At 41.0% G+C, this 11,972-nt stretch overlaps 1 protein-coding gene across 1 annotated transcript in view; it reads right to left on the bottom strand.

The window, feature by feature from the left end:
• The window catches only part of LOC138854269 (pyrimidodiazepine synthase-like), a gene marked incomplete at its 5' end in the record, with an annotated part of 45,942 nt that extends 38,730 nt beyond the window's left edge, over positions 1-7,212 (bottom strand). The window contains 2 exon segments of the mRNA XM_070096499.1: positions 6,776-6,879; positions 7,117-7,212. Of these exon segments, the coding sequence (XP_069952600.1) occupies positions 6,776-6,879; positions 7,117-7,212 (200 nt within the window).
• Positions 7,213-11,972: the final 4,760 nt, after the last annotated feature.

Here is an 11,972-nt window from a genome sequence, read left to right on the forward strand (position 1 = left end):
AGCTCTTCACTATGGCAGCCTCCGATTTAACTCTGTTGACCACTACTCTTTGTGTTCGATTTGTTAGGAAGTTGAAGATCCATCTCCCCACTTTCCCAGTTATTCCTTTAGCACGTATTTAATGGGCTATTACGCCATGATCGCATTTGTCAAATGCTTTTGCAAAGTCTGTGTATATTACATCTGCATTCTGATTTTCTTCCAGTGCATCCAAGGCCATGTCGTAGTGATAAGAGGAAATAAACAAGAACAAGAACTAGAAAGAAAATAGAAGAATACCCAGAGGGGTGTGTATATATATATGCTTGTACATGTATGTGTAGTGTGACCTAAGTGTAAGTAGAAGTAGCAAGACATACCTGAAATCTTGCATATTTATGAGACAGACAAAAGACACCAGCAATCCTACCATCATGTAAAACAATTACAGGTTTTCGTTGTGCACTCACTTGGCAGGACGGTAGTACCTCCCTGGGTGGTTGCTCTCTACCAACGTACTACCTACAATATATATATATATATATATATATATATATATATATATATATATATATATATATATATATATATATATGTATATATATATATATATATATATATATATATATATATATATATATATATATATATATATATATATATGTCGTGCCGAATAGGCAGAACTTGCCATCTTGGCTTAAATAGCAACGTTCATCTTGCCATATAGGACAAGCGAAAATTTGTGTATGCAATAGTTTCGCCAAAATCATTCTGAACCTAACGAAAAATATATATTTCACTGTGTTTGTTTAGTATTAAATTACTGTAAATAAATCTAAAATATATTTAGTTGGGTTAGGGTAAAATAAATTGTTCTTTTTATAATAAGGTTAAGTAAGTTTTCTAAGATTCTTTAGTTGCAAAATTAAAATTTTTTTACACCAACATTAATGAAAAAAAATCTAGCTTTAAACGTATAAGAAACATTTTTAGAAAGGATTTAATTTTAAATGAGTTCTTGCTAATTGACCAGTTTTACATATTCGGCACGACATATATATATATATATATATATATATATATATATATATATATGTATATGTATATGTGGGTTAGAGCGTCGTGAATTTTCGCTCCCCATGATGCGAGCTAAAACACCACGGGGGTCGATCCCCTGGCTAGTCGCAGTGTTGTTATTGATTAAAAACCACTCGTCGTGGTTACAGTACTATATACTGAGTGTGTGTGTGTGTGTATGATTTTGTTGGGTTTGCTACTCAAGACGAGGTTAACAAAGCCGTGAGGAAGACTGTGGAGTTAGCAAGGCTAGTTGGAGGTGAAGGGTTGGAGGACTTGCAGGAGGGTGAGGGGAGAGAACTGGTTGAAGAACATGCACTGGGCCTAAATGATGAAGAATTGTTGGAGATTGTGCAGGCAGAGAGTGAGGATGAAGAAGAGTGTTGCTGAGGCCAGTCAACCTCAAACCTTCACCCTTGAAAAACTAGGGCAAGCGATGAGAATGACAGATCAGCCCAAACAATTTTTTACAACACAACCCAGCAATGTTGAGGGCTTTGAAAGTGATGAACGACACTGAGAGGAGCATAATTCCTTGCAAAACTCTGTTTGTAGATATGAAGAAGAAACGGTCTCAGTTGCATATCACAATGCTCTTCACAAGGAAGACTGCCACTACTCCCGTTGCTAACTCTGACTAACGATGTCGATGATCCACCACCGATTATCGGCAGTGACACTGTCAGTGAAGTTAGAATCCACACACTAGACTCGTCATGCCTTGCAGTTACACTCCATATAATCACCTCCATTCAATTGTCATCAGTAACTACATGGCATGATCATCGTCATCAGTATCTGCATCACCATCATCATCATCATTGTCATCATCATAACAAGTCGCCAGAGTTCGTCTGCCTAACCTTACGAGTGGTGAGTGTTTTGTGTGTTCATTATTTGTTATTAAACCATAACATGTATGTATGTACAATACATGTATGTATTTTACGATGTTGTCATGTGTTTAATGATTGTTCATGGTTCAATAGGTTAAGGAAGCATATTGTCTGGCTAAGTAAATGATATTATTATATTTCCTTACAATATATTTGTGCACCAAACATTCTCGAATTTTCATCATTTGCGAAGTTCTTGATCGCCTAACCCTCGCGAATGTTGAGGGCCATTCTATAAACTTTACTATTGAATTTGAGAAAAATAACTCATTGCTTTTTCTAGATGTTTTAATTATTGAGGATAAGAATGACTTTAAATTTAAAATTTACAGAAAGCCTACAAATAACTGTTCCTATGTACACTATTATTCTTCACATCAAGATAGAGTTAAACTGTCTGTTTTCTCATCAATGATTTTGAGAGCTCGCACATATATATATATAAATATATATATATATATATATATATATATATATATATATATATATATATATATCTATATATCTATATATATATATATATATGTCGTGCCGAATAGGCAGAACTTGCGATCTTGGCGTAAATAGCAACGCTCATCTTGCCATATGGGACAAGTGAAAATTTGTTTATGCAATAATTTCGTCAAAATCATTCTGAACCTAACGAAAAAAATATATTTCATTGTGTTTGTTTAGTATTAAATTACTGTAAACAAATCTAAAATATATTTAGTTGGGTTAGGCTAAAATAAATTGCTCTTGCTATAATAAGGTTAGGTAAGTTTTCTAAGATTCTTTTGGTGAAAATTTAAAAATTTTACATTAACATTAATGAAAAAAAATATATCTTTAAACGTATAAATGAAAATTTCAGAAAGGACTTAATTTTAAATGAGTTCTTGCTAATTGACCAGTTTTACATATTCGGCACGACATATATATATATATATAAATATATATATGTCATGCTGAATAGGCAGAGCTTGCGATCTTGGCGTAAATAGCAACGCTCATCTTGCCATATAGGACAAGTGAAAATTTGTGTATGCAATAATTTCGCCAAAATCATTCTGAACCTTACGAAAAAAAATATATATTTCACTATGTTTGTTTAGTATTAAATTATTGTAAACATATCTAAAATATATTTCGTTGGGTTATTTTAAAATAAATTGCGCTTGTTATAATAAGGTAAGTTTTCTAAGTTCCTTTTGGTGCAAAATTATAATTTTTTACATCAACATTAATGAAAAAACATATCTTTAAACGTATAAGAGAAAATTTTAGAAAGGACTTAATTTTAAATGAGTTCTTGCTAATTGACTAGGTTTACATATTCGGCACGACATATATATATATATATATATATATATATATATATATATATATATATATATATATATATATATATATATATATATATATATATATATATATATATATATATATATATATATATATATATATATATATATATATATATATATATATATATATATATATATATATATATATATATATATATATATATATATATATATATATATATATATATATATGGTGTTTTGTGTAATAAATCACTATGAGAATATTTATACAGTTCATGTTGAGATTGTGTATGCTATGGTCAAATGCAATGGACAGTAGTGATAAAATATTAAAATAGTTCTTTTTAAACCAAAGTGTTTTAAAATATGCATCTTGAAATTACCAAGTGCAGTTTATAGCAAATATACAAGATAGAGTGTCTCTTTCTGTCATTCATAACATTACAAAAGACTTCTTAATCTTGAGTTGTCTGGGTTTAAAGTTGTTAAAAACTTTAAATGGGCTTCAGGAGGCAGATACACAGTCTTGACTGCATTATCTTCCATCATATCAACCATCCAAGGCAACTGTCGACGTAAAGATAACTGTGTTATCTTATAAATTCTATCAAGGTAAGAGGGAAATAAAGGTAAATGGTAGTACAGTGAAACCCCGGGTTTCGGGCGCCCTGGGAATCGGCCGCTTCGGGTTTTGTCTTCTTTTTTCGGCCAGATTTTATCCTGCATTTCGGTCGTTACCCCAGGTATCGGCCCACGTACCAGACCAGTCCACCTACCCGCACTTGCGCGCCTGCCCACGCGGGTGTCCTGAGCAAGTCTAGCATTGTTTACCCTTGAGTGAACATTACCCTGTGCTTTCATCCTGCCAGCTAGGCAGCAATCCAGCCAGCTAGCCAGCCAGCCAGCCAGTCAGCCAGCCAGCCAGCCAGCCAGCCAGCCATCCAGCCAGCCAGCCAGCCAGCCAACCAGTCAGCTAGGCAGCCAGCCAGCCATTAATTGTGACTGTGAATTAAGCCACTATGAGCCCTGTGGTTTAAAAAGTGAAGAATATCATAACAGTGAAGGAGATAATAGAAAAATTTATGAGAGTGGTGTTCGTGTTGGGAAGCTTGCCAGGATGTACGGCAAAAGCAAATCAACTATCACTTCTATCCTGGCCAAAAGAAAATAACTCAAGGAAGCTGATGTTGCTAAAGGTGTTGTCATGTTATTCAAAAAAAGATCACAAATAGTCGAAGAGGTTGAGAAGTTGTTGGTGGTGTGGATCAACAATAAACAGATAGCGGGTGATAGTGTTTCATAGTCGATCATTTGTGAGAAGGCAAGGCAGTTGCATGCCGATCTGATCAAGAAAATGCCTGGAACCAGTGCTTATGTTAGTGAATTTAAGGCCAGCAGAGGCTGGTTTGACGGATTTAAGAAGCATACTAGCATACACAGTATGGTAAGGCAACAAGTTCAGACACACGTGCGGCTGAAAACTTCGTGAGTGAAAAATTCAAACCCCAAAAAGTGTTTAATTGTGACGAAACAGGCCTGTTTTGGAAGAAAATCCCAAAGAGGACCTATATTACTCAGGAGGAAAAGGCACTACCAGGACATCAGCCTATGAACGACAGGCTCACTCTCTTGTTCTGTGCTAACGCTAGTGGTGATTTTAAAGTGAAGCCTTTACTGGTGTATCACTTAGAACATTCCAGAGTGTTTAAGAAAAACAATGTCATTAAGAATAAATTGTGTGTCTTTTGCGAGGCAAATCATAAGACATGGGTCACGAGGCAAATTTTCAAAGAGTTGGTCCATAAAGTGTCTGGCCCCAGTGTGAAAAAATACCTCCAGAAAAATAATTTGCCACTTAAGTGCTTCCTGGTAATGGACAATGTTTCTGCTCATCCTCCAAACTTGGAAGACCTGTTGTCTAGGAACTTCAACTCTGTAACAGTTAAGTTCTTGTCTCCTAACACCACTCGTCTCCTCCAGCCCATGGACCAGCAGGTCATTTCTAACTTCAAAAAACTCTTTACCAAAGCAGTGTTTGAAAGCAGCTTAAATGTGACCTCAGACACTCACTTGACCCTAAGAGAGTTCTGGTGGAAGTACTTCAATATCCTTCAATGCATAAGCCTTATAGGTAAGGCTTGGGAGGGAGTGACCTCCAAGTCTTTGAACTCTGCTTGGAGACAATTGTGGCCAGATTGTGCCCAAAAGAGGGATTATGAAGGGTTTGAGGCTGAACCTGACCCTGCCGACTCTCTACCTGTTGTGGAAGGTATTGTGGCATTGAGCAAGTCCATGGGGCTGGAGGTGAGTGGAGAGGATATAGAAGAGTTGGTGGAGGATCACAGGGAAGAGCTAACCGCTGACGAACTGCAAGAACTTGAACTGGAATAGCATCAGACCACAACTCAGGAACTTGCTTCAGAGGAGGAGGAAGAGGGAGTGAAGGAGGTGCCTTCTTCAGTGATTAAGGACATGTGTGCATAATGGAATGAGTTGCAAAGTTTTGTTGAAAAGTATCACCCTGACCAAGCTGAAACAAGCCATATCTGCAACATGTTCAGTGACAAAACCTTGTCCCACTTCAGGGAAATCTTAAGGAGATGCCAGAAACAGAGCACTCTTGACAGTTATTTTGTGAGACAGGGGTCCAGTGACTCTCAAGCTGGTCCTAGTGGCATTAAAAGACAAAGAAGGGAAGTAACCCCAGATAAGGACTTGTTACCTAAAGTCTTTATGGAAAGGGATTCCCCTTCCAAACAATAAATCTTCCCTCCTTCCTCCTCCCTATTTTCCAGATGCCAGCAAGTCTCTTCAATAAAGGTAAGTAAATGTTATTTTAAATGTTTATTTAAATTTAAAATTATCTACATATAATACAGTATATGTATTTATCTGTGTTGTATGTAAAACTATAGTTATTATTTAAAAAACATATTTTTTTGTAAATATTTTTGGGGTCTGGAAAGGATTAATTTTATCTACATTATTTCTTATGGGAAATATTGCTTCGCCTTTCGGTCGTTTCACGTTTAGGCCTAGCTCCTGGAACGGATTATGGCCGAAACCCGGGGTTTTACTGTTTCATATTTTGATATTTGTTTCTTTGCCAGAAAGATATCTTTAAGTTCTTTTGCAAGTTGTAAAAGTGTTGGTTAATATATATACTTAATTGAAAACCATTCATCGTCACCTTTAATATAGTCATTAATTAATTAAAGGTTATTTCTGCATATTGTTCTACATATTGTATTTCAATGCAACTCTGACTATTACATCAAGTTAATGTTGTTTTATGCATTATCGTTATATAATTATTAATTTAATTTATTTATAAATGAGGAATCTTCATGTTGTAAGTAGCTAATTTAATAAAAATATTGAGCAATTACAAGAAGTAATAAAAACTTTTCATCCATCTTTATCATTCTCAGTAATGAAAAATTAAGTTTTTAAATGAATGATTAAGTCATAAATTTACGTGAAAAAATGTACAATTCACCTAAAAAGAATTCTTACCATTTTAGGGAACCTATCCTGGTTGAGGAGAGCATTGTTTCTCGCTATCATTTCTACCATAGGAAGCCTCTCTGCCCATGGCCAGATCATGTAATCCAGCATACCTGTCAATGACGGGAAAATCTAAATACTACAATGTATAAGTGCTTTCTCAACATACCCATTTCAGTACATATATCAAAACATACACAGCTGTTACATTGTATTATGCATTGTTTCTAAATAGAGTCGTCAGTTTATCGTCCATGTAGACAAATGTTAAAAAATGAGATACAGATAAATGTTCATATCATCAGACTTTTGGATCAGGTAAGATGTGTCAGCAGCATCAGTCATCTTACCTGGTGTGTCTCCACCAAAGAATTTAGTGCCTCTTTTTATCAGTTCTGTCTCAAACACATCAAGTCCAGATTTGATGTCATCACAGGACTTTTTCAGAATCTTTTCATCGTTCTTCGTAAAGTACAACTTAAGTAAGGCTGTACTTATCTGAGCAAATAAAGATATTACAATATAATTAGTAAATATTTACCGTATAAAAATGCAATAAATTTTATCATTAATAAACTGTATGCTCATTTGCAGTTATAATTATATAAATATTTTCTTTAATAAACAAAACACATGTATTAGTAAATAAACAGAGAATAATAGCAAAAAAATAGTAATAACACTATATGAATAATATAGTACTAAAAATATAAATTTCTTACAAATATTACAGTAAACACAATAAATTCCAAATGATCGATACCATGCCTCACCCTTCTAGGGTAGGGTAGGTGCCTGAGCCCGAGCCTTTAGCTCATAAGACTTTCATTCCCATTAGCCCCCTTGGGGCGGGGATGGCAGACCAGAGAGGCCTAGCTTGTGGCTAGGCCTGGGGACAGTTGGTCCCAAAGATGAGGAGGTACTTGTGCCTCCTCCCATGGGAGACTTAGGTCTCAGACACTCCCTAAAGAGGGAGCCAAGGCCGGGCCACAACTTGGAAAAGGCCCGGGCCGGGAGAATACCGACTTATCTTTAACTAACTAACTAATTCCAAATGTATTTCCGTACCATCGACGGCATAACCGCCAGTTTTTATAGATGTATGAATAATGTATATGAATGGATGCATGGAAGCTATTGGATACTGAAGTGAGCTATGTGGCGTGTGGACAGAGTATAGGAGACATTTAGACGTTGGATTTACAATAGTTGTAGGAGTGCAGGAAGGTTGTGTACGTGAGTTGTAAGGGAATGAGACTGAGTTAGAAGCCGCTAGGTTGAGGTACACTGTCACAAGATAGCCAATAGCTAGAACTCAAAACCAATAAGGAGTATCATTAACCCTTAAACTGTCCAAACATAGATCTACGTTCATTTGCATAGTGCTCCAAAAGTAGATCTACGTTTTTTTACATAAGAAAGCATGTAAAATCGAACGTAGATCTACATTCGGAATGCTACGCAAGTGAATACAGATCTACGTTTGTACGGTTTAAGGGTTAATTCAGCCAAAATGCCAAGAAAATGGAGGTCAACCCTCTAAAACGCAGCAATAGTTAGAGGTCAGTGAACTAGTTTCTTAAGGAGAACCTCAGAAATCTCAAACCCAGAACGGTATATACTCGTAAATAGCACGTGGCCTCTAGAGGGACAGAAGCTGCAACTTAACCCACCAGAACACATCTAAATTTTAAGATCACTCACACAAGGCATTAATTAGATAGTTCGTAAAGTTTCCATAATAATACGATGCTCCAGCACCTGGTCACTCACATGTAACCTGGTCATGCATCAGCATGTGATGCTCCAGCACCTGGTCACTCACATGTAACCTGGTCATGCATCAGCATGTGATGCTCCAGCACCTGGTCACTCACATGTAACCTGGTCATGCATCAGCATGTGATGCTCCAGCACCTGGTCACTCACAGGAAACCTGGTCATGCATCAGCATGTGATGCTCCAGCACCTGGTCACTCACAGGTAACCTGGTCATGCACCAGCATGTGATGCTCCAGCACCTGGTCACTCACAGGTAACCTGGTCATGCATCAGCATGTGATGCTCCAGCACCTGGTCACTCACAGGTAACCTGGTCATGCACCAGCATGTGATGCTCCAGCACCTGGTCACTCACAGGTAACCTGGTCATGCACCAGCATGTGATGCTCCAGCACCTGGTCACTCACAGGTAACCTGGTCATGCATCAGCATGTGATGCTCCAGCACCTGGTCACTCACAGGTAACCTGGTCATGCATCAGCATGTGATGCTCCAGCACCTGGTCACTCACATGTAACCTGGTCATGCATCAGCATGTGATGCTCCAGCACCTGGTCACTCACATGTAACCTGGTCATGCACCAGCATGTGATGCTCCAGCACCTGGTCACTCACATGTAACCTGGTCATGCACCAGCATGTGATGCTCCAGCACCTGGTCACTCACATGTAACCTGGTCATGCACCAGCATGTGATGCTCCAGCACCTGGTCACTCACAGGTAACCTGGTCATGCACCAGCATGTGATGCTCCAGCACCTGGTCAATCACAGGTAACCTGGTCATGCACCAGCATGTGATGCTCCAGCACCTGGTCACTCACAGGTAACCTGTTCATGCACCAGCATGTGATGCTCCAGCACCTAGTCACTCACAGGTAACCTGGTCATGCACCAGCATGTGATGCTCCAGCACCTGGTCACTCACAGGTAACCTGGTCATGCACCAGCATGTGATGCTCCAGCACCTGGTCACTCACAGGTAACCTGGTCATGCACCAGCATGTGATGCTCCAGCACCTGGTCACTCACAGGTAACCTGGTCATGCATCAGCATGTGATGCTCCAGCACCTGGTCACTCACAGGTAACCTGGTCATGCATCAGCATGTGGTGCTCCAGCACCTGGTCACTCACAGGTAACCTGGTCATGCATCAGCATGTGATCCTCCAGCACCTGGTCACTCACAGGTAACCTGGTCATGCATCAGCATGTGATGCTGCAGCACCTGGTCACTCACAGGTAACCTGGTCATGCATCAGCATGTGATGCTCCAGCACCTGGTCACTCACAGGTAACCTGGTCATGCACCAGCATGTGATGCTCCAGCACCTGGTCACTCACAGGTAACCTGGTCATGCATCAGCATGTGATGCTCCAGCACCTGGTCACTCACAGGTAACCTGGTCATGCATCAGCATGTGATGCTCCAGCACCTGGTCTCTCACAGGTAACCTGGTCATGCATCAGCATGTGATGCTGCAGCACCTGGTCACTCACAGGTAACCTGGTCATGCATCAGCATGTGATGCTCCAGCACCTGGTCACTCACAGGTAACCTGGTCATGCACCAGCATGTGATGCTCCAGCACCTGGTCACTCACAGGTAACCTGGTCATGCATCAGCATGTGATGCTCCAGCACCTGGTCACTCACAGGTAACCTGGTCATGCATCAGCATGTGATGCTCCAGCACCTGGTCTCTCACAGGTAACCTGGTCATGCATCAGCATGTGATCCTCCAGCACCTGGTCACTCACAGGTAACCTGGTCATGCATCAGCATGTGATGCTCCAGCACCTGGTCACTCACAGGTAACCTGGTCATGCATCAGCATGTGATGCTCCAGCACCTGGTCACTCACAGGTAACCTGGTCATGCACCAGCATGTGATGCTCCAGCACCTGGTCACTCACAGGTAACCTGGTCATGCATCAGCATGTGATGCTCCAGCACCTGGTCACTCACAGGTAACCTGGTCATGCACCAGCATGTGATGCTCCAGCACCTGGTCACTCACAGGTAACCTGGTCATGCACCAGCATGTGATGCTCCAGCACCTGGTCACTCACAGGTAACCTGGTCATGCATCAGCATGTGATGCTCCAGCACCTGGTCACTCACAGGTAACCTGGTCATGCATCAGCATGTGATGCTCCAGCACCTGGTCACTCACATGTAACCTGGTCATGCATCAGCATGTGATGCTCCAGCACCTGGTCACTCACATGTAACCTGGTCATGCACCAGCATGTGATGCTCCAGCACCTGGTCACTCACATGTAACCTGGTCATGCACCAGCATGTGATGCTCCAGCACCTGGTCACTCACATGTAACCTGGTCATGCACCAGCATGTGATGCTCCAGCACCTGGTCACTCACAGGTAACCTGGTCATGCACCAGCATGTGATGCTCCAGCACCTGGTCAATCACAGGTAACCTGGTCATGCACCAGCATGTGATGCTCCAGCACCTGGTCACTCACAGGTAACCTGTTCATGCACCAGCATGTGATGCTCCAGCACCTAGTCACTCACAGGTAACCTGGTCATGCACCAGCATGTGATGCTCCAGCACCTGGTCACTCACAGGTAACCTGGTCATGCACCAGCATGTGATGCTCCAGCACCTGGTCACTCACAGGTAACCTGGTCATGCACCAGCATGTGATGCTCCAGCACCTGGTCACTCACAGGTAACCTGGTCATGCATCAGCATGTGATGCTCCAGCACCTGGTCACTCACAGGTAACCTGGTCATGCATCAGCATGTGGTGCTCCAGCACCTGGTCACTCACAGGTAACCTGGTCATGCATCAGCATGTGATCCTCCAGCACCTGGTCACTCACAGGTAACCTGGTCATGCACCAGCATGTGATGCTCCAGCACCTGGTCACTCACAGGTAACCTGGTCATGCATCAGCATGTGATGCTCCAGCACCTGGTCACTCACAGGTAACCTGGTCATGCACCAGCATGTGATGCTCCAGCACCTGGTCACTCACAGGTAACCTGGTCATGCACCAGCATGTGATGCTCCAGCACCTGGTCACTCACATGTAACCTGGTCATGCACCAGCATGTGATGCTCCAGCACCTGGTCACTCACATGTAACCTGGTCATGCACCAGCATGTGATGCTCCAGCACCTGGTCACTCACAGGTAACCTGGTCATGCACCAGCATGTGATGCTCCAGCACCTGGTCAATCACAGGTAACCTGGTCATGCACCAGCATGTGATGCTCCAGCACCTGGTCACTCACAGGTAACCTGGTCATGCATCAGCATGTGATGCTCCAGCACCTGGTCTCTCACAGGTAACCTGGTCATGCATCAGCATGTGATGTTCCAGCACCTGGTCACTCACAGGTAACCTGGTCATGCATCAGCATGTGATGCTCCAGCACCTGGTCTCTCACA

This window comes from Cherax quadricarinatus, chromosome 53 (genome assembly GCF_038502225.1).
Source record: "Cherax quadricarinatus isolate ZL_2023a chromosome 53, ASM3850222v1, whole genome shotgun sequence".
In the NCBI taxonomy this organism is placed as follows: domain Eukaryota; kingdom Metazoa; phylum Arthropoda; class Malacostraca; order Decapoda; family Parastacidae; genus Cherax; species Cherax quadricarinatus.